Source organism: Phyllostomus hastatus, unplaced genomic scaffold (assembly GCF_019186645.2).
Source record: "Phyllostomus hastatus isolate PE091 unplaced genomic scaffold, TTU_PhHast_1.1 phas_scaffold_39, whole genome shotgun sequence".
NCBI lineage: Eukaryota > Metazoa > Chordata > Mammalia > Chiroptera > Phyllostomidae > Phyllostomus > Phyllostomus hastatus.
Window position 1 is genome coordinate 11,766,577 of NW_025334028.1, and position 24,093 is coordinate 11,790,669.

Below are 24,093 nucleotides of genomic sequence, written 5' to 3' on the forward strand. Positions count from 1 at the left end.
CACTATTATGGTGACTTTTATATTGTTGCAATCTAGCTTTTACTGTATTAATAATAGTTACCAAAGAAGAGATCAAATGGGAACACATTTATGATAAATTTTCTTGCTTTCAACTTACATTACTAATATTTATCTCTGACTATGTTGGCCATCAAGACTATGTAGGAATCTCCACTGTCCATGTTATCTTTACTATATTTTGAGGTCATGAAATGTGTAGAAATTTTTCAGGGCTACCCTCTCTCTAAACATATATGGACGCCTGAGTAAAAGCTAAAATTAGTTGCATCGAGTAGTGCGTAATCATTCACATTTTAATTGAATTTGGTAAAGACCCTCCCTTTTTTCTGTTTAAACTTATGACAAAGGACATTCATGAGCAACTACCATCTAACAACTGAATGTTTGTTTCCCATAGGAAGCATTTTTCCCAGTCACACTCACAGTTTTTTTTTTTAAGTTTCAGGGTTTAAGAAGCACAATTGTAATTAGATATGAAGTGTGAGCCCTGGGTTGGTCTTTAAATAAATGACTAGAAATAAACTTGAATAAGCATTTGGGATTCTATGGATTTTTATTAGGGTATTAAGACATTGAAAATAATATACATTAACAACAAATGAGCATTATTCCATTTCCTTGACATGCATATTATATAATGGACAAAATGAATGTATCTCACAAATGGATGTGGAGTGATGCATTAAGCTCCTGTTTACAAACAGCATACAGTATTTTGCATTTATTGACTTTACTTAATTTTAAAGTTTTATTTCCAAAGTTAATATTAAATGCCTGGTGCACATACAGTTATCAAGCAATTACACTCATTGTCTTCTCAGACATGCAAACATTTGCTAAATTAAATCTACAAGTGTCATGGCTGCACGTATTTCAGAAGTGGCCAGAACAGAGGATGATACTGGGAAGTTTGAGTTCTTTCAGATCTTAATTCAAAACAGGAGATTTTCATCTATGTCTTCTGTAAAAAATGAAAACAAAACAAAGCACATTTTTAGAAACTAGACAAAGGAGTAATATGAACAAATGACAGAGCTGAAGGATTGGAACAGTAATTAATAAGGCAGCACGATGGTTCTCAGCCCTGGTAGGACATCGACATCACCTATGAAACTTTTAAAAATATATAACTTCAGGCTTCACCCTTGGTTTCTTGAATCAGAAGCCACGGGGGTGTGCCAATGGTATGTACATGTTTAGAAAGCTCTGCAGGTAGTTCTGATATAGGGCTGAGAACCACTGATAGAGGATGTTGAGGGAAAGCCCGGCCAAGAGTGCAAGTATACTAATCTATGGGGTTGCTAAAACATAATGGAAATAAGGAGGTGTAGAGTGCCAGTTACATCAAATCTCCAATCAAATAATTGGAAAAGAACATGTTGCCACACATGTAGAGGAAAACAGCCTCCTCTGGGGGATATAAGACCACTTCTTACCAGTATGGCCCACCCTCACTCAGTAATTGTTGAGCAAATACTTAAAGCAGATTAATTGGAAGCATACTAAACTACTGCCCTGTAGGGGCACCAGGTAATTTTCCTGCCCAATATAAATCTTCCTTTGGTCCTAAGAGTGGGAAAGAGTATGAGCTTTGGTATATTTCTTTTGAGCATAGGCTTCATTTGTAAAATTGGGATAACAGTCTCATAAATTTACTTATTTAGCAAATAGTTGAATAGGCTTGTATTCTTGAATATATCTTGAGTAAATTTATATTTTTAATCCATATCTTATATGTTTATTATTCTTTTCTCTAATGCAACTGCCCTAGTTCAAGTTCTCATCTTTTCTTGCCTGAATTTACCACAGTATCATCTCCACTGTTCTTTGGCTTCTCCACAACATAACCAAAAGACACTTTCTGAAATACAAATTCAATGAAACCACTCCCTTGTTTAAAACACTTTGGTGATATCTCAGTATGCTTAGGATAATGTCTTTAACTGGCTTGGTAGGACCTGTGTGATCTGACTCATTTACCCTATTAGTCTCATTTGGAAGGTTTTCTAAAGATTAGTGTGATATATGTCAATAAGTACACATATGTTATGTCCTGGGTAGTGAATAAATAAGACTCCTCCTTCTCTTAATTGAACTGCTTTTATACAGGAAAATGAGACCTGCTGGGTATGAGTGGCAAGCCCTAATTCACATAGATAGTTAATGACAGAGCTGGAGTATTTGAGCACATTTAGTTCACATCAAAGGCAATTAAAATTCAGGAAAACCCTGGCTAAAGTTGTCTCTTTTTCTGTTGAATTATCAGCCCCAAGGGAATAAAGGGTATACTTACAAATAGAGATTTTTTTTTTGCTTTCCCTAGCTGTATCCCAAAGCAGTAACATGTTTACTTGTTCTGACCAAGTGTTTCATATCTGCTTTATTGCCTCATTGTGTGATAATTTTTTCCCTTCTTCAAAATAATGTAATCACAGCCAAACCACAGTGAACAAACAAGACCATTAGGAGCTTTGCGAGTCACTGAATCTTAAGCTCTTCCTGCTCCTCCCAGACAACCGACCAGCACAGAGCCTGAGTGAGCCTACAGGCTGAAGAGCTGCTAGAAGTTTCCAAAGAACAGCAAAGCGTGACTTGTTTTTTTAAATAAATGGTTCAAATTCACCTTTTCAATCCAGTTCCAAATAGAAGAGCATGGGCTTCTTAAGTAAGTACACCCTGCTCCAGCTAAGTTATTCCCTCTTCCAAATGGAGTGGAATAGGTGGGGCAGCTGTACTTGGGTATCTTTTAACATGAGAATTGGAGACATGGGACGATTTTTCTGGGTATATTTGAATTTGTAAGTACTATGCTTATAGAATAAGTGTTAGAACAGAAATTGGCATTATTTGTATGAATCTGAGTCTTTTTTGTCTCTATTTACTTTTTTTATTGTTGTTTAATTATAGTTGTCCTAATTTTTCCCCCTTTGCTCCCCTGCCCTACCCCTCCCCAGTCAGTCTCCACCATGGGTCCTTTATACATGTTCCTTGTACATCTGAGTCTTAATAACGTTATTTTTTTATTTATCAATGCTGACAAGGTATAAACTGTATGTGCCATCCGGCCTCCAAGATGGCTCCCAAGGATCCCCACCTCCTGTATCTCCTCCCACATTGTAGCAGGTTTGGTCTGTGTGACCCTAATATGGCAGAAGTAATATGTCACTTCTGAGATTAGGTTATGAAAGATATCAGGGCCTCAGGCTTGGACTCTCTCTCCCTGATCTTTCACTCTGGAGGAAAGCAGGTGTCAAGCTGTGAGCAGTCCTATGGGGAGGACCACATGCTGGGGAGCTGAAGCCTCTTGACAACTGCCCTGTGAGAGAGTTTAGAGCAGACCCTCAGCCAGAACCATCTGAGTAAACTATGGCTGGGATCCTGACCCTTGACCCTAAGAAACTGTGAGAGGGATTTTAAGTTTCTAAGCTTTGTTATTCAGCGATGGACAACTAATACCCAGAACTAGTTGCTTACAAAAATATACATTCTTTGTTCATTACAGTGCTTATTTCACAGAATAATATTGAAGAGACAAAGAACTAACCTTTTGTGCTTGTCTATTTATGAACAAATAACTAAACCATACTCTCAGCTCTGTATCTCTAATTTTAAGGCATTATGTATATGCATAAAGAATATTTTTAAAGTGAAGGTCACATAAGTTACTTCTTTTTGGGAAATTCTGACCTTTGAGGAACTTACTTTTTTTTACTGTTTAATTATATGTCATTCTAGATGTATGTTGTGAATATATGTATAAAACTTCTGCTTTAGATATATGATGTTCATTGTTCATTTACAATCTACAAGCAGTTTTGGTCACATGCATATTTTTTAACATCTTTCAAATCTTAGTTGTTGTAAACATGCTTGCTCATAAAAACAACTCTAGGTTAGGAAAAGAAAAGGAAGTAAATTAAGACATAAGCCAGTAAAACAAATGTCTAAATTTAAATACTTCCATTGTGGGGATAAAGAAAGAACCCTCTTTTCATTTTGTTTCATTATATTATATTATATTATATTATATTATATTTTATTTTTGTCACTGAGGATGAAATAATTGGGCACTTTTGGATTAAAGGAATAACACTGGGACACAACATGTGATTCCCAGTGTGTTGGTAATGAATTCCCCAATGGCAGAGCGAGGCTAGCTGTTTTACTCTTTACATATGACTTTTAAAAGTTCGGCTCAGTATCCAGGTTTAGAGAGGATATAAAATCCTTCCCTCAGAAAGGCAGTCTTCTGAGTTCTAGCCAAGATGGAGGTGTAGGCAGAAACATTTCACTTCCTCGCACAACCACAAGAAGGATAATAACCAATGTAAAAACAAAGAACAACCAAACTGCCAGAAAATCAAACTGCACGGAAGTCCCACGCCAAGGAATAAAGAAACATTCATCCAGACTGGTATGGAGGGGTGGAGATGAGCAGCCTGGGTGGAGAGGACACACAGCAAGGCAAGGCAAGGCATGGCAGCAGACCACCCGGGAGATCCCACATTTGTGTGCAGATAAGCTGGGAGGAACAACGGGGGAGTGAGACAGACCTTGAAATCCAGGTTTTAGAGTGGAAAACTAAAAACTCAAAACCCCTGGTGGTGAAACATCTGTGAGGGTTGTGGCAGTGGGAGAAACTTCCTGTCTCACACCAGAGTCCATTGGAGAGGCTCATAGGGTCCCCAAACATACACAAATCCACCCACCTGTGAATCAGCTCCTGAAAGAGCATAATCTGCTTGTGGGAAGTGAGGGAAGTGACAGACAGTGGGATGGGAGCTGAGCAAGCAGCATTGTTCCCTTTCTGACCTCTCCCCCACAGCACCACAACACTACAAGAGGGTTGCCGTGACATGACAAATACCTAAGGCTCCACTCCTGAAACATAACAGGTGCTCCAAGACAAAAAGGTATGGCCCAAGGGAAAAAAACAGATAAAAACTCCAGAAAAAGAACTAAGTGACAAGGAGATAGCCAACCTATCTGATGCAGAGTTCAAAACACAGGTAATCAGGATGCTCACAGAATTGATTGAACTCAGTTGCAAAATGAAGGAAGAAATGAAGGCTACACAAAGTGAAGTGAAAGAAAATATACAGGGAACCAACAGTGAGGGGAAAGCAGCCAGGAGTCAAATCAATTATATGAAACAAAAGAAAAAAATAAACATCCAACTGGAACAGATGGATGTTTCTTATAAAGAAACAAGAATTCAAAAAAATGAGGAGAGGCTTAGGAACTCCTGGGACAACTTCAAATGCTCCAACATCTGAATTATAGGGGTGCCAGATGGATAAGAGGAAGAACAAGAAATTGAAAACTTATTTGAACAAATAATGAAGGAAAACTTCTCCAATCTGGCAAAGGAAATAGGCTTCCAGGAAGTCTGAGAAGCTCCGAGAGTCCCAAAGTAATTGGTTCCAAGAAAAGACACATCATAATTAAGTTACCCAAGATTAAAGATAAGGACAGAATCTCAAAGCAGCAAGAGGAAAGGCGAGAGTTACCTACAAAGGAGTTTCCATAAAGCTGTCAGCTGATTTCTCAAACCCTACAGGCAAGAAAGGGCTGGAAAGAAGTATTTGAAGTCAGGAAAGGCAAGGACCTGCATCCAAGATTACTCTGTCCAGCAAAGCTTTCATTTAGCATGGAAGGGCAGATAAAAGTGCTTCCAAGATAAGGTTGAGTTAAAGGAGTTCATCATCACCAAGCCCTTATTATAAGAAATGTTAAAGGCACTTATCTAAGAAAAAGAAGATAAAAAACTATGAATAGTAAAATGAGAGCAAACTCACAACTATCAACAACTGAATCTAAAAATCAGTAACAAAAACAAAGCAAGAAAAAACTAGAACAGGAACAGAATCACAGAAATGGAGATCACATGGAGTGTCATCAGCAGGGAGAGGGAGGGGCCAGAATGGGGGGAAAAGGTAAAGGGAATAAGAAGAATAAATGGTAGGTACAAAATAGACAGGGGGAGGTTAAGAATAGTATAGTAAATAGAGAAGCAAAGAACGTATATGTATGACCCATGGACATGAACTAAGTGGAGGTGGGAATGCTGGTGGTTGGGGGGCTACAGGGTAGAGGAGGATATAGGGGAGAAAAAGATTGGGACAACTATAATAGCATAATCAATAAAATATACTTTTAAAAAAGTACAGTCTTCTGAGATTTGGCACAACTCTCTGGATTCACATCATTTTCTCAGGCTTACCAACTGCTGAGACCTCAATGTAGTTATTCCCTAAATATTCACATTTGCTACTCTTTGAAATCAGAGTATCATAAAGGGAGTAAAACTTAACCTTGCCATGACAGCGCCTACTCTGAAGATGTCCTGTCTGGAACACCGTCACCTTGTTGTGTCTAGGTTTCAATTTGAACGCACAGTGGGACCTAGCTCTATAAGGGCTATAGGGCTCAGGGTTTGTCTGGACAATGATAATGAATTTACCTTCTTTAAGTCCAAAGCAGTGGCCCCACTCCTTCAGGGTGATGTGCTTATCTTTATTGGGGTCACACTCATTGAAGAAGCGAGTTATGCAGTGTTCCATGGGCACCAGAGAGGCTCGCAAAGGAGCAAGTTCAGAACGTGTCAAAACTCTGCAATGATACAAATGGCAGCTTATTAACTGGGTGGCTTGTGTATGAAAGTTAATACTTAAAATCACCGAGGGCATTTTTCTTCCACAAGGTTGCTGAGTATGGCAAATAAGTAGTACAGTCATGAAAAGTTGCAAATGAAATAAACTATTTATGAGTAAGATACATGGGTTTTGGGGTGTTGATTCAGTTTCCTTCCTCACTGTCCTCCATCTACCCTAAATTTATAGGGGTGCACCCCAGCAATCAAGCTTGTCCCATCTGGTCATGCCTGACTATTCCAGATGTAGGCACTCGACCCAAACTGGGCCAATCAAATTATCTTGGGATTTTATGATCAACAATGAGAGTTATGAGAGTCTCTATGGGAGGCTGGACCCTAACAAGTGAATTTGGGAGCTGGGATGTGACCATAATCTGCTATTTCCAAAGCAGTTGTAGGTTTAGACACCTAACCACATTTGTTTGGCATTTCAGTGTTCTAGACTGAAAATGGGAAATTTCCTAAATCTGTTTAGAATGTTCTTTGTACAGATAACTAGACATTATATTAGGGAGATGACTTAGTTATGGGAACTTAAAGAGTTTTTACCTGTCCATAGGATTTTGGTCAAGTTCACTAAATTGCCAGTGTACAGGATACACATACATGTGGTAGTTTTTCTTAAAGTCCCTTAAGAGAAGGTCAATGGAGTGGTTCCCAGGCAAGAGCCTCTTTTCATCCAGGTAAATTTTCTTGACCTGTAATTAGGAAGCGACAAGACAGAACATCAGAGGATCAGAGAAGTGTAATCAAATGATCTCTTGCTAAACCTTACTTGAAGAGTAATAATAACATGTCAGATGAAAACAAGCCCAGGCCATTGTATGAGACTAGAAGAAACACTTTCTAATGAATGTTACAGCTTTTCTTTTTTCTACATTGAATAACAGCTAACATTTAAAAAATTTTTCAGAACAAATTTGGCTGTTTTGACTTTTTCTTTTAAATAGTGTTTACTGCATTCCTTAAAACTCTGAGAAGGTTTGGTTGAAAAGGGCTAAATTGATTTAGGCAAAACTGTTGATTAGTAAGTGGGAAGTCCTACACTTCCCAGGTGGCATATTCCTTTCTTAATCCTCAGCGTATTGCCACCCACTGCCTGCTCAGTCTCAGTTCAGTCCTGCTGTGATACTGTCTGGCCACCCTCATTGAAATTTCTGCCTTGTTTCTAATGCTCTCAAGACTCTCTGTGATGATGTATTGAAAAAAGAGGGTGGGAACTATTTGGGGGCAATGTGTGGAAAACTCTCAGCTTGTGATGTCACCCATTATTTCACCAAGTAATTAGAAGCAGTCAGATTGGAACTTCTACCCATTCCCATGACCACATCTATGAACTGCCCTTCTTAACACCATGTGCGAAACTTCCTGTGCTCTTAACCTAAGCCCATCCCTCACTGATGCTCAGGAGCCCACCCCTTATCATTTACTCAGGAAGACCCTGTGGCAGTTGGGTATCTTTCCTCCTCTACTGGGTTATTTCCAGAAGCACACAATTATCCTCTATCATCTCCCACTGGCAGAGGGGAACTCTTAAACTCACATTCCCCTACAGCTTCCACTCTATTTCCCTTTTTCCCTTTACAGCAAAATGTCTTGAAAATACTATTTATACTTGCTGTTTCCATATTCTTCCTCTTATTCTATTTTGAACCCTGTCCACTCAAGCTTTTCTCCTCTCTACTCTGCATTAACAGCTCTTGTCAAGGTCCAACTCCAATCACCACATTCCAGATCAGTGGCCATCTCTTAGTCCTTATCTCACAACCTGCACATACCATTTGACACAGTTCATGCACACCCTCCTTCTTGTTTTATTTTTTCTTTCATGGCACATTTCATTCCACCTGACATATTTTATAGATATTTGCCTGTATAAATATATACATATACATGTATTTAAATGCATACATATACACTTACTTGTTGAATCTGTCTTTTTGTCTAGAATGTAAGATCATAAAGGCAGAGATTTTTATTTTGTTCATAGCTGGATCTCCAGCACATTAACCAATTCCAGGTACCTAGGATGCACTTAATAACTATCTGATGAATACATTTTTCCTGGGAACTTCTGGAATCAATATTATGCTCAGTTTAATCTAAGTATATTACTGACATTGTGAGTAACAAATTCTCCTGTATCATAAATCTATGTTTGGCTTATAAGGGCAAAAGACAATTTGATTGAAATAACATGTCTAGGCCTGAGTATATAAATGCTGAACTGAGGTTCAGTTTGCTGAACCAGAAGTTGCTCTAGGTATGAGGTGAAGAGCCCTTGCTCAGGCTTTTGCCCTTTGCATAGGAATGGGATGATTTGGTCATATCCCATACCTTACAGCAAGAAATGTGACCACTCTTATTCTGTTTATCTATATGTGCTAGCCAGGCTTAGGGAGGCAAAGTGAGCTTTTGCTATATGCAAAGGAACATAGTGCCCCTCCCCATCACACCCCCTGATATCTTTTTTCCTCAGGCCTTGTAGACACACACTTAGGGAGCTGATTGTGGATAACTTACCTTATTCCTCTGCTTCTCATTTAAATATCCAGTGTGTTTAGGGTCAGACTCATAAAGCTGTATGAGGATATTCTTGAGCCAGTCTCTCATTCTTAGAGGAAACTGAGTCACTTCAAAGTCCGTACAAGGAGGAATAGCTGTTTCAACCAGAAAGTAAATCAGTGTTAACCTTTGGGGCTCACTCTTGTCCTATAGGAGTCCTCAGAATAGGAAGCATGGTTACTGACAGCATCCTCATCACCAAGTCAATACAACAGTGACCCTTAACCCCAGTGGCACAGCAGAATTGCCCTGCGTGTTTAAAAAACACATCAGATGCCAGCTTCCATTTGAAGAAATTCTGATTTTATTGCTCTGGGGTGAAGCCTGGGCATCAGGATGTTTCAGAGGCTCCAGAAGTCATTTTAATGTGCAGCTATGGCTGAGAACCATTTCTCTAGAACCAGAGACTGGAATTTAGAGGTGGAGCACACAAGAGCTATTTATTAGAGGAAAAAGGAAAAGGTAGAAGTTAGCTTATTCTATAGTCACAAGGTAATAATTTTAAATCCTAGTGACTTAAGGGAACAAAGTTTGTTTGTTTTTTAAGTTCTGTTGAGATATAATTGAAGTACAGCACTATAAATTTAAGGTGTGCAGCATAATGACTTGACACACATACGATGTGAAATGATTACCACAATACATTTGGTTAATATCCATTACTTCATATAGTTCCAAAATTTTTTTTTCTTTACTTGTGTTGAGAGCTTTCAGGATCTACTCTCTTAGCAAGTTTCAAATATACCAGACAGCAGTGTTAACTATAGAGATATCATGTGGTACATTACATCAAAGATTTGCTTCTTGGACCTGCTACAAGTCCAACACCAGCTGGCAGGAGGGTTCTCTGCTCATTGCAGTCTGTGTGGAGCTCAGAGTGATGCAGACTCCACCATCTCAACACTATCTCAACACAAGGAAAAGGGGGCATGGAGAACTGTGCACCAGGTCTGACATGCTGCGTCCAGAATGCACACAGATTTTTGCTCAAATTTCCTTGGACAAAGAACCCACATGGCAACATCTAAAGTCAAAGGGGCTGAGGGGCTGAGAAGTTTAATACTCTCATGGGTCCATAAGGAGAAGAGAAATGGAAATATTAGAGAGCCTAGCTAATGTGGAGAATCACTTAGCAGTGAGGAGATCCAAAGACAACTGAGAATATCCTGGGAAAGGAAGACAATTTAAAAAAAATTTCTGGAAGAAGATGCTGTCATTAAACTTCTTGGCAGAGGCTTAACTTGATGAGAGAAAGGGACAAATAATTTAGCAAAATTCCATCTCAGTTATTAAGTGGATAACATTATGCAGTGGTTCTGAGCCCTGGATAACATTAAAATTATCTAGGTTACTTCAAAAACCAATGAAAAGCAATGCCAAGGTTCCAACCCAGTACAATAAAATTGAAATCTCTTATAGTTAAAGCCTGCACATTCTTCTTATTTTTTAAGTCTTCCCAGTTGATTTTAATGTGCAGCCTGGGATCAGAACTACATTAGTTTTCTCCCATTTGTGTCTGAGTACATGTAAGTGTATTATTCAGATATGCAGATTCACCCCAAACTGTCTCAGCAATGGTGGTTAGCAGTAGTGACAGAGTCTTACATTTGCAGGCGCCAAAATAATCCAGCTGCAGCTGGTGCCCCTTTTTGGTCCCCTCCAGTCTGCACTTTGCAGCAAACAGATGGCAGGAGCTAGCATAGGTCTCATTGTCAGTCCCACAAACCTAGTAAAGATAAGCATGAGGAAAAGGTCATGTTTCCAGATGTTCATTGGGAAAACACTCTGCTCCTCAAAGCTCATGGTCTGTTTGGTAGAACTGCTGTGCCACACATGTGGTCAGGTAGGTGAGGTTATTAAAATCATAACTGTCCCACTTGGCACAAAAATATCAACTAAATTATACCAGTGGTGATGGCAATTTAGTTTTAGATGAGCCCAGTAGAATGAAAACTGAAGATGTTCCAAAGATAGAATGAATTTTAAAGTGATTTCTTATAGATCAGTGCCATTATTACCACTTTAGGGCACAGGTGAAATTCTTTGATTGTCCTGGTATTTGTTCCTATTTAATATTAATTCAAATATTAGATGGTATCCTGGGCTTTTACCTTTTTTAACAAAAAATTTCAATTGCTCCTTTCATTTAAATCACTAGTTGGTGCTCCTTGGAGACCAGTTTGTAGAATACTTACTTGGTCAAGGAGCTTTGAAGGAGGGCAAGTCGCTGGATCTTGGCAAACACAGTGGGGTTTTCCCTGTTGGTCAGCCTGACACATGTGTCCTCTTTTACACTGGAAATTCATGCAAGAATCTAAGAGAAAAGTTTGAACAGGATAAGCTAAATTGAATATGTAAACTCAAATTCACCCAGATAATTAGCTCCACCTTCAATAATAAGAGAAAATTTGGGAAAATGTTAGAAACTATTTTAATGAAATTTTCAGGTGGGGCTTTATGGCATCAGACTATTTTATACAATAGCCCAGATTTTCTGTGCACTTTAGATCAGAGATTTAGAAAAAGCAAATAACTCTTGGTCTGCCTGCAATGGTCATAGTCTGAAGTCTATAGTGCAATTTTGTACAAGTTGTTCAGATAAGCCATGAGAATTTTGTTGTGTTAAAATGTGAAATATTTGTGATTGGTAACTGTGTCTTAATTAAATATTAAATTTACTAGTAAATTATGGATTAAAGAATCAAGAAGATAAAATTACTTCTTTTCAGAAGTGAAAAGGATTTATATAAAAAGAATTCTATCTTTTGCAGTAATATTGCAAAAAGACTTCCAGTTTGTAAACACATTTACCCATAGTTGTACAGTAGCCCCACCCCTTATCTGCAGGGAATACTTTTCAAGGCCCTTAGTGGATGCCTGAAATCATGGATGATAGTAACCACCTCATAGTATGTTATTTTTCCTATACACACATACCTAGGATAAAGTATAATTTAGAAATTAGGCATTGAGAAGTAGTGTTAAGCTACTATTGACCTTCTGATGATACGTTAAGAAGAAGATCATTGGCTTTGGGTGATCCTGGATCATCATGACGATGTTGATGGCTGGGTGTCAGGAGCAGATGATGTTGATGGTTGGGAAAATGTAGTATTTTTGGACTGCTGTTGACTGCAGATAACTGAAACTATAGAAAGCATAGCCACAAATGGGGTAGACTACTGTATATCAAATGTGTGCAAGAGAATGTCTACAATTTATGAGAGATTTCCTTGGGGAGAACTGGGGAGAGAATTCTGTGCAGTAGTCACAATGAAGGGATAGTGATAGCCCAGCGTGGCCTGTTCCATCTCTTCCTTGACATGGTCATAAACAGCTTTCTTAGCCCATACTCACCAACATTGTATACCCTCATGCTGCCTTCACTTGAACTTTCATCTTCATTCAGTGAGCTCTCTGCTTTTTTGGCCTTTATAATAACAAAAGGAGAAGTTTGAATCTATTGGAAATCTATATATAATAACTTTTATATAATTTATGTCTTATATATAGTATAATTTATATATAATTTATGTTATATGATTTATGTCTCTACTGTGCATACCTTCACAGAGCTTTTCCTATCCAAATCTTTTCAGATCTCAAAAAGAGACACCAGTCACAACTGTGGAAATATTCAGTAACCCTTTGAATACAGGAGCTATTTCTATCTTCATAAACTGGATTCAGTCCTGTATCTCTGGAGATTAGTTAATAAAAGTTGGTACTAACATCAGGAGCAAAGTTGGAGCCTCCCCTTTGGACTTGGGAGAACAGCAGAAGTATAATATCATCATGCAATTCTGTGGTTAGAAGTCTCTGTAAAGCTACTGGTAAATGTCTCTTACCAGTTTCTAAAGTGTAAGAAAAACTCCACATTAGAATGACAACAGAGTTCTCAGTAATTGAGGTTATCATTGACCTTGCCCACCAAAAGCTGTGTTAAGACCTCCTGGTGGGTGGCTGTCAGGGTCTTGCATGAAAGCTCCAAATGACTAAACAACCAAATAGCAATCTGCTTCTCACCCCTCTCTCTGCTGTATCCCAATTACCATTTTTGTGTGTTTTCTTAATAAGTTGTAGCTGAAGTCCTTCTTAATCTTTGTAGCTAAATTAACAAACATTGCTGGATCTCTTATTAGAGCATTTTGCAGACCTTGCTAATTCAACTTGATTGGACAGGACACTGACAAGGCATGGAGCAGCAGTCATCAGTGCCTCCCACACCTTGTATCTATCAGTTTACCATTCTAGTTAGCTCCAGGTACTTTCAACTGTGGCATCTGTGTCTTTGTGGCTTCAAAGCCATGTAATTTTATTTAACCTGCTCAAGTGACAGACTGCAAGTTCTAGGCAATTAACACTTCTCCTGGCAATTCTCAGCCTGTGTAAATGCCCCAGCTCTCTCACTGTCCAAATGGCTTTCATCAGGTACCTTTGATTAGCTTCTTTTCCTTCCCTGTATAACTTCCCCACTCTTCTTTGTTCCCTGAACTTCAAAAAAAAAAAAAAACCACCAACACTGAAATTCAGGGTCTGCTTTCTAGGGGAATACAGATAAAATAAGCACTTTCAGCCTAATAACAGATGCAGAGGAAAAGAAATAATTATAGCGTATTTAGTAATATACTGTTAGAGATAAGTACAGGAGACTGGAAGAGTGTAGAGAAAGCTCATGGCTGTTTCTTGATAAAGCTAAGTGCTTTATCAGCAAACATTGCCATACATAATCTCACCCCTTGGGAATCTCCATATTCACTGGTACCGACATTCTCATTCTCACGTGCTCTTTCTCTTTGCTCCTCATGTTTGAAGTGATGGTAATTGGAAGTAGCTCTTTCAGCCTCCTGGAAGGCCTTGCTTGGGATGAAATAGTCTTCACTTGCACTGTGTCTGGGGCCATCATCACCATCATCAGTGGGCTCTATGAACAAAGACTCAGAAACAGTCTTTTTCTCCATCTCCTCTGTGTTACTGATAACTTCAAGGCCAACTTTTCCCTCTTGGCTCTGCCATTCAGTATCTTGATTGTGTTTATTGATTTTTGAAATAGTTTCCTCTTCCATGTCTTCATTGGAGTTACCCTGTTCTTGTTCTTGGTGAACCTGCTCAAGATCATCTTTCTGCATCTTGCTTACTTGGGTTGGTCGGTTAAACTCTTCCAAAATATCATCAGATTGGGTACTGTCTTCTTCCTGCTTGCTGTTAGAATGCTCTGGGGAAAATTCTGTCTCCCTTTCTTGGTTATCATTGTGGGTACCAACTGCACCTGGCCCTTTTTCACCTTCCTCTTCTCCATTGGGAATGTTTGGATCTTGCTGGTGGTTTTCTTGATCACTTAGGTCTTCACCATGTTCACTACTCCTGTTCAACTGAGGATGTGAATCAATTGTAAGCTGTTCTTGTTTTTTTTCTGTGATGCTTTCTTGTTGGTCAGAATTTACAACAGAACTAACATTAGGAGCAAGGAAATCAATGTTCTCTGCGAGTTTTTTCTTTTGAGGTTCACTCACATCTACTTTTAGGTCCAATGCACTTTCAGTTGGTGTGTACTCTGAATTCTCACGAAAGGCACTTTCGCTTTCCTCTTGACCATGTAATCCCAGCTCTTGGCTGTGACTCTGGTCCTGATCTGCTGGCTGGTCATGGTTTTCTTCCTTCAACTTTTGTACGGAAGATTTTTCAGCCTTAAAAGAAAGAAAGTTTATTTTTAAACAAATAATAATTCAACATATATATCACATTTACAATTCATAAGCCAACATTCAATATTTATTATTCTTTTTCTTTATAAAATGTGTAAACTTGTATAATGTTCTTCACATTCTATAGCTACAAGTTTTACTTGAGTTTGAATTTTGTGAAATTAAACAATGATATAGCACCTCAGCCCAAGGAGTAAAACTCATGACTCTTCTAGTGATTGGAGGCAGTTGATATGATCACCTTTAAAGAAACTAAACTGAGATAAGAATGAAGTAATCTCTTTGACTATGCTTTGAAATGGAAACTTTTAGAGAATTTGGAAATTATGTTAGCATAACCAGCCATGTGACTTTTACCTTAATGTTGGGATGGACTTCTACAGATGCTGCAGTTTCCTTGTCATTTTCTGCATCTTCAGCCCTTAAAATGGGCACTGTAGTGCTGTCAGGTGTTACTAACACTTCATCCTGTTGTATGGAACTCAAGGAATCAGCAGTTGGCTGGGAATGGCCAGATAAGAACCTTGCATTTGTCTGGAAAATGAAAAACTGGTTTGTATGATTGTGTATATTTATTAATACTTAAAATTTTTAGCTAGCCTTTATTGTCAGCATTATTAGTAGCAATATACTTCATTTCTAATATTAATTAAAAGACATTCTCTAGAATTTCTGAGAATACAAACAAATTTTCAGAATATAATCTTAAGTGGAAACGGAATTTCAATCATGTTTAAGAAAAGTTATACATGCAGAGAGTGGGTAGAAATAGAGCAAAAATGACTTTTGAGTTTTGGAATTATTTTCTGTGTTTTTAAAACTTTTATAAAATATTTGAACTCTATAATTTTGAAAAATATTGTTTAGAAGAAAGTTGAAGTTAAATTAACCATAGAGTATAGCATTGTACACTTTTCATAGGGTATAGCATTGTACATTTTCTTAAGTTAATTACTTACTGATAATTAGCAGAAAGATTATAAATATTTTATTCAATATTTGGTTCCTTTCTTGATGCTATCAGCCTATATACAACAAGAAATCTTTTAATAAAACAATTTAATGTCAACTAATTAAAAAACTGTGAAACAAGGCACCAAGTCTAGTATGGAAGAGCAGCTAGGACATATTTGACTCCTATTTCTAGCAAGATTGGAGGCATGCTGGAGAAGTTGAGATAAGGCACCTCCCTTCAACTCTTGACCCTCCTGTTTACTATCTCTCTGTGGTTTTGTTCATCTTTACCTTGACTTCTCTCAAGATGAAGTGAACAGAAATATCAAGATAAGGTTATGTACCTTAAAATATTTGATAAATTTTAGAGAGTTAGTTACCTAAGTGAAAAATTACTATAGCTAGTAGTAATATCATGCAGTGGTAATATGAAGTGTCTGATATCTTAGGCAGATATTCACCATGAATCTTTATTACAGAGATGCTGTGGACACTCAGATGTCAGAGCCAGGTATAAGTATAAAACTCAATTCCATTTGGATTGACTTTAGCAGGCCCTGTAGTGCTGATAGTGTTATATAAAGAAAGGCTTGAAGTACAGGATTTATTATAGATTTGGTTCATTCTCTTGCTTTCTGTTATCTTTTCAACTAGGAAGAGTGATACTCTTTTTAAATATTTCCAAAGAAATTATTTTTAAGAGAAGAAAGAATGGCAACCAGGTTGGCAACTTGTTGGCAGGGGCATCATGTCAGTCAATAGAGGGAGGAGATTTTAAGCTTATTAGTAGAGAATTGCCTCTCCTCTCTGCTTCTTTCCTTCTCAGGGTCCCCTCCTCAAAATGGAAGAAATGCACAAGAACATGATAGCTTATTTTCTTTTGGAAATATTCTGAAAATGAAATTGTTTCATCATTATGCTCACATCGATATTTATAGCAATATACCCTCTGGAAATGTGCATAGAATCTTCTAGCCACATAGAATCAATCCACTGACTTTTGGAAACCTCAGGCAGGAGGGGAAAATTAAACAAGATTTCTAATAGGTAAATCTATGAGAAGGCATTTTGAGCATGTCCTGCATCCATGTGATAACAAACTGTCTGAGAAAGGAAACATCTGGAATGTGTCTATATGCTGGCATGTGATTCAAACACTTCATTTAAAGACGTGTTTGATGCCTGTTTACATTGCAGCAACAGCTGCAAGGGCAAAACACATTTTCTGGAGAAAACAATGGTTCCATGGGAGTTCCTTTCTGTGCTAAACATAATTTATGCCATGCTTGTAATTTCTGAGGACAGCATATAATTTCAACTTCAACATGACTTCTAGCAGGGGTCATAAATTCTGCTTCCTAAGAACTGCTTGGTCTGGGTGGCATGACGTTCATATTCGCTGACACATCTGTCAACCAGAAGCTACCATCATCCATCTAAAAAGCAAGGATAGGATCTTAGACATAGAGAGCTAGAGAGGAGGGACAAAAGATAAATTGCTCTGTTTATTTAAACAAGCCTTATTCCTCCAATTGGTGAAGAAGAAAAAAAATACACAAATCCTTTAGTTTAAGGATGGATCTTTGGGGGATATTTAAATGATTATCTGGCCATGGTTCCATATACATATATATAAACTTTCATGTTACTTTGAGGCTGCTGACATGTCTCAAATGCTTTGATTTGTAAGGCCAATTCATTGCTGTGTGAATGGGTGGGGCTTATATCTGACTGTGAGGAAAAGAAAGTTCTAGTCCTGTCTATTTTTATCATGTTTGCTTGGACAAACCCCCAAGGATGAGTTAAGAACTGCTTTGTGGTCACCGTACATTTCCTGTCCATAACGCATTGGCTCCTGTTTTTATTACAGACTCGGAATTTCTCATGCAGTATGTATTTGACTTGGAAGAAAAGGCTGCTGGAGAGTGGGGACGGGCACTCCAAGACTTCTCATATGAGTTCCTTAGATTTCTCATACTCATGTGATGAGCTTCCCCAGGAGAATTTATTTGTTGCTGTTATTTTTGGTATTTGGGCATATTTCCTGGCTAGTAAACTGATAAGCAACACTTTCCACTACATATTTAATGTGTCTTATAGAACCTGATAGTTGTGAAAGAAATATTTTTTAAAAAGTAACTTATCTCAATTTTTTTAGTCATCCATTCCTTGCTGTGGCAAAAAAATATTGTTAAAATTTAAAAAGAAAATTTAAAATTACTATATAAGAACGCTTTCTCTTTTTTTAAGATTTTATTTATTTATTTTTAGAGAGGGAAGGGAGGGAGAAAAAGAGAGAGAGAAACATCAATGCGCAGTTGCTGGGGGCCATGGCCTGCAACCCAGGCATGTGCCCTGACTGGGAATTGAACCTGTGACACTTTGGTTTGCAGCCCGCGCTCAATCCACTGAGCTACACTAGCCACGGCTAGAACGTTTTCTTTTAAATGGAGGATTTCTAAGCTAAATGTCAGGAGGCAGAGATGTAATCACAAAAGAAAGAATGTTTACCGGGATTGCAGCTGCAGTTCCCAAAACATACAGGAAAAAAATCACAGTCTTCATGCTTTCAAGACCTGTGAACCAAGAAGATGATGATCAGTGATGGGTAAAGTTTCCTTATGAAAGGTTAAAATATAACATTAGTCAATACCGAGCTTCATACTGTCCTTTGTATTTAGAAGTGATTGCTGTCTTTGTGGATTAACATGTCTGAGGGGACAGATTAATGACAGTTTTTACCAAGTCGTGCCCTGTGAGAAGGAAGCTTGGTATTTTGGCTCATCTGTGCTTGGTGGGAACTGTTTCTGTTAGTGACTGTGTGTCTTTGAATGAAAGCTCTATGCAAATCTTGGGTCTTAAGACTTGCATGTTCAAAGAGATGATAAAATCACAAAGTGAACTAATAATGTGTTTTATTATTTTTTGTCGACATGTCACTTAATTTTATTTTGCAAGCTAATAAACTGGTATTCTAGTGTTAACCTCAAAATCACTTGCCTTTTAGTTAGTATAATACATAGCATCATGACAAGTTGTAAGTGGGAGGTATGAAATACCAAATAGTCCAATTCTCTAATTTTAAAAAAGAGAAAAGCAAAGCCCAGATTGTTTAAGAGACTTGTTTGAAGGAGCAGAGCTTTCCAGTATCAGAAGCAGGTCCTGACCAAGCCTAGATTCTAGTAGAGTCATCCCTCTGTCATATTACACTGAATACACTATGTACCAGAAACACAGCTAAGGAAAAAAAAACTGACCTAAAATAAGGCAGACCAAAGTCTTGTTCCAGCTCTTCCTTTAAGCTTTAAGTTTAACTGTTTATGCTTTTATTATTATAAGCATTGTAAAAGGTCTTGTACTATTAAAATATATACTATTCTAGTTAAAATTTTAAATGTCTTTACTATATAAAATTTGGAAAATGCATAAATGTATGCAAAATAATAAATATCATCTGTAATTCTACCCACACAGAAAAACATGAACATTTGACATGTCTTTCCAGAACTTTTTTCTAGGCATACTCTTGTGTGTTTTGCTACCTCCCCCATGTCCGAACAGTACCTGGCACAGAAGAGAAAGGACCTGTGTGGATTAAGAACATAGACTCAGAGCAAAACCAAGCTCTGATTGTACTGACCATGTGACCTTATGTAATTAATTAACATCTTTCCCACTCATAAGGTCAAAATACCTCCTCCCCCATTACAAAGTTATAACAATTCAATGACAGTGTTTTGGAATGCTATGAATAGTTCCTGGAATATAAGTGCTAGAAAAATGTTTATACAATAAGATAAATATAAGATAAATAAATAAATAAATGCTTAATAATAGGATGTTTTAAAAAACACCTCTCTGGTGGTGAAGAAACCCATGCATTCAGTGAAGATTTTGAGGCATGACACTGCACTGCCCTATAGGGATCATCGATGTTCACCTAATTTAGAGGTTTCACATTGGCAATCTGAGTTGGTGGTGGTGTGCCAATGGGTTTGGTAGGCACTGTGTATTTTATTTATTTTTAATTTTTAATTTTTAATTTATATATTTTAAATCTTAGTGTCTTCCATTTTTAATAGCCTGTTCTCTTTTTTTGCATTTTTTAATTTTAATTGTTGTTCAAGTACAGTTTTCTTTTACTCCCACCTCAGCCCACCCCCACAATGCTCCCCAGCTCCCTCCCCTGTTTCCACCCCCCCTAGTTCATGTGTCCTTTATACTTGTTTCTGTAAACACTTCCCCTTTTCCCCTGAAATTCCCTCCCTTCTCCCCTCTGGTCACTGTCAGCCTGTTCTCTATTTCAGTGTCTTTGGTTATATTTTGCTTGTTTGTTTAGGTTCCTGTTAAAGGTGAGATCATATGGTATTTGTCTTTCACTGCCTGGCTTATTTCACTTAGCATAATGCTTCCTAGTTCCATCCATGCTGTTGCAAAGGGAAGGAGCTCCTTCTTTCTTTCTGCTGCATAGAATTCCATTGTGTAAATGTACCATAGTTTTTTGATCCATCCATTTACTGATGGGCACCTAGGTTGCTTCCAACACTTGGCTATTGTAAATTGTGCTGCTATGAACATTGGGGTGCATAGGTTCTTTTGGATTGGTGTTTCAGGGTTCTTAGGATATAATCCTGGCAGTGGAATTGTTGGGTCAAAAGGCAGATCCATTTTTTTGTTTTCTTAGAAAATTCCATGCTGGCTGTATCAGTCTGTAATCCCACCAATAGTGCACTAGGGTTCCCTTTTCTCCACAACCTCTCCAACACTTGTTGTTTGTTGCTTTGTTTATGATGGCCACTCTGACCAGTGTGAAGTGGTATCTCACTGTGGTTTTAATTTGCGTCTCTCTGATAGCTAGCAATATTGAGCATCTTTTCATGTGTCTCTGGATCCTCTGTATGTCCTCCTTGGAGAAGTGTCTGTTCAAATCCTTTGCCCATTTTTTAATTGGGTTGCTTGTCTTCCTAGAGTGGAGTCATGTACATTCTTTATATATTTTGGAGATCAAACCCTTGTCTGAGGTATCATTGGCAAATATGTTTTCCCACACAGTTGGTTCTCTTTTTATTTTAATACTGTTCTTTTTAGTTGTGTAGAAACTTTTTATTTTGATAAGATCCCATTTGTCTATTCTTTTCTTTATGTCCCTTCCTCTAGGGGACATATCAGTAAAAATGGCACTGTGTATTTTAAATGAGCATTTAAAAACCTGGAGGTTTCATGTTAAAAATCCTCATTTGCAGTTTCTCTTGAACTATAGACCCTCTTAGCATCAGGCTTTCACGACAACAGTTGGCTAGATCTGGGTAGAGACTATCCTGTATGAGGGATGCTGGCATTTGTACCTGGTGTGTTTCCCTTTTGTTATTTGCCTTGCAGTTGAGTTTAGTTATTTATAAACTAACTTTTTCAGTTTAGAAGTGAAACTAGTGAGGCTGAGAGGCTAAGTAAATTGTACTCTCTTAAAAGGAGTGGGCCATCTACATTTTTTTACACAGTATCCTAAGCCTGACAGTCTGAACTCTAATTGAGATTAGGGCTATAATTTTCATCCTTAATAGAGATTCTATCTCTGAAGTTCCTACAAATAGTAGATAACTCTTTTAAATTACTTTCTACAATCATAGTATTATACATTAATGCATCCATAGAATTTTAAATTTCACTTTGACGTTTATAAAGAGAGTAGTTTCTTTTGCTAGTTACCTCAATATTTCTAACCAATATGCCTAATTGAATATTTAAAAAGTATATTATATTATGCATTATTCTACTGATTTTATACTGTAACAACTAACACACACCACATGCATGTCCACACATGTACACACCAACTCTTCCTCCTTCCCCTCCCCCTCTTCCTAAAATAATTGTATTACAAATTTTATTTAAATCATTATTTAATGTTTGTGACAATATAAATATTCATCATACTCAGCAATTTTCTGTGATGAATTATACTTAAATTTCTTGAACATTTTGATTTTGTCTGGACCTAGAAATTGCCTCCCTTTTTAATGTACTTTTTCATGTACCCATCATTTATACTTCCTAAATTTTCCAAAAAAATTAAAAATTACTTTTAATAAGATAGCAACAGCAACAATAATAAAACCACAACAATAAACTCACAAAGAAACCCCCCAAGTCTTATTGCCCCTTGGAGATGTCCCTCCCAGAGTGTCAGTCCTCTTGTTCCATTTGACTGTTTTTCTCCTGGGATCTCTAGTCACCAGCACCCAGCACCTCTAGTCACCAGCACCCAGCACCTCTACTCACCTTTTCTATCTCTTGTGTTTGAGTTCTTGCTTTCTGGCTTTTATATACATATTTTTGGGTGTTTTCCCTCATTTTCATACAGCACATCCTCCAGAAGCTTCCTGAGAAACAGTCATATAGGAGACAAAATTTCTGATACTTTGTATACCAGAACACTTGCATGTTCTTCACTTGATGCATAGTTTGGCTGGATATAGAATTTTAGTTTGAAATTATTAATTTTCTCTGAATTTTAAAGCATGCTCCACTTTCTTCTAGTTTCCAGAGTTGTTAGTAAGAACTGCAATGTCAGTTTCTCAAATTATTTATAGTGAGAATGGTTTTTATCCTTTTTTCTGAAAGATTTTGTTTTATTATTTATCGCCAGTGTTCTGAATGTTACAATCTCTGTCTTAGTTTGTATCCATTTTAATTTATTTTAGGCACTAAATTAAGCCCTTTGAATTTGGAAATTTATATATTTCAATTCTGGGAGATTTTTACCTGTTAGTTTTTTGATAATTTTTGCCTTTATAATTTTAAAAATTTGTCTTTTCCTTCTGAAATTCATGTTAGTTAAATGTCAGAGTCCTTGAAAAGGTTTTTAAAATTTATTTACTATCTTTTCTTCCCTTTTCTTTCTTTTTTTATATAATCTTTTTTTAAGATTTTATTTATTTATTATTTTTAGAGAGGGAAGGGAGGGGGGAGGAGAGAGAGAGAAAGAGAGAGAGAGAGAGAGAGAGAGAGAGAGAGAGAGAGAGAGAGAGAGAGAGAGAGAGAGAGAGGAAAACATCAATGTGCGGTTGCTGGGGGTTATGGCCTGCAACCCAGAAATGTACCCTGGCTGGGAATCGAACCTGAGACACTTCAGTTCCCAGCCCGCGCTCAATCCACTGAGCTATGCCAGCCAGGGCTCTTTTCTTCCCTTTTCCATCTTGTCTCTATTATTATGGGAAACTTCCTCAGTTTTATCTTTCATTTCTTCTGTTGAGTTTTAAAACATTTTGCTCATATGCTTTTAATTTCTTATTTCTTTATGATCCCCTTTTAATATTATTCTCTTCTTTTTCATTAGTATAATATATATTCTTATCTTTTGGAGGATATTAATAAAATATTTGGACAACTTTCTCAGTACCCAGCATTTTCTGTTTCTGTATTATCCCTTCTTTTCTGGTTTGTTTGTTTTGGTCTTTGTTTTTCATGTTGAAAGCTTTTCTCAAATGTCTAATGTCTTTGATTGTCCAGTAATATTTAGTAGTGAGTAACTGAAAGCCAATTAGAAGTCTCATGGGCACACTTGTCACCTTGGAGAGTTTTCATGGTAGGACTGCAGCAGAAACTTAATAGTTTTGATAGGACACACTAAATGTCATTATCAGATATTCCTCTTGAGGAGATACTGTTTGTCTAGAGAAGATCATATCTCTTACCTTGAGCAGGTGCATATAAGCTTGGTATAAGTATTCTGTGAAATGAACGAGAGAAGACATGGGAGATCTCTTTGCATAAACTGACTCTCAGTCCTCCCAGTTGCTGGGTGGCACCACATGCCACCCTTCACTGCGCCTATCTGTCCAGAGCTAGAGAATAATTTTTTCTACCCTGTTTCAGGTAAAATACGCATGAAGTACTCTGGCTATGCAGGCATAAGGTTGTATCTCATATTTATTTATCCGATAAGCTTTTATTCAATCCTCCTGATTTCAACTTCTACTCTCACCTCGTTTTCCAGATTACTTAGTGCCTCCATTTCGTGAAACATTTCCAGGTTCTGAAATGTGAATTGGCTTCTTTGTTTATGGTAACTGTCTCTAAAAATCCTTAGGTTCAAGCGTTCCTTGTTCTTCCAACTACTATCTATCCTCTAAAAATTTGCTGATATATTTTATTTTTTTCTGTCTTCTCTTTTTCTTTGTCACTGTGAGTTTA

General features: G+C 37.4%; 1 protein-coding gene across 3 annotated transcripts in view; it reads right to left on the reverse strand.

Moving 5' to 3' along the window:
- Positions 1-555: 555 nt before the first annotated feature.
- SPARCL1 (SPARC like 1) overlaps positions 556-24,093 on the reverse strand; it is a 51,016-nt gene continuing 27,478 nt past the window's right edge. For 2 of the 3 annotated variants that reach the window (XM_045820324.1, XM_045820322.1), the window contains 10 exons: positions 18,412-18,476; positions 15,304-15,480; positions 13,978-14,928; positions 12,599-12,671; positions 11,437-11,555; positions 10,847-10,967; positions 9,200-9,336; positions 7,226-7,374; positions 6,485-6,633; positions 556-982 (listed from right to left, as the gene is read on the reverse strand). In XM_045820324.1, the coding sequence (XP_045676280.1) occupies positions 954-982; positions 6,485-6,633; positions 7,226-7,374; positions 9,200-9,336; positions 10,847-10,967; positions 11,437-11,555; positions 12,599-12,671; positions 13,978-14,928; positions 15,304-15,480; positions 18,412-18,465 (1,959 nt within the window). In that variant the 5' untranslated portion in view covers positions 18,466-18,476 and the 3' untranslated portion in view covers positions 556-953. Of the gene's footprint in view, positions 983-6,484; positions 6,634-7,225; positions 7,375-9,199; positions 9,337-10,846; positions 10,968-11,436; positions 11,556-12,598; positions 12,672-13,977; positions 14,929-15,303; positions 15,481-18,411; positions 18,477-22,179; positions 22,281-24,093 lie in introns of all 3 variants that reach the window. The other variant, XM_045820323.1, reaches the window with a different exon arrangement.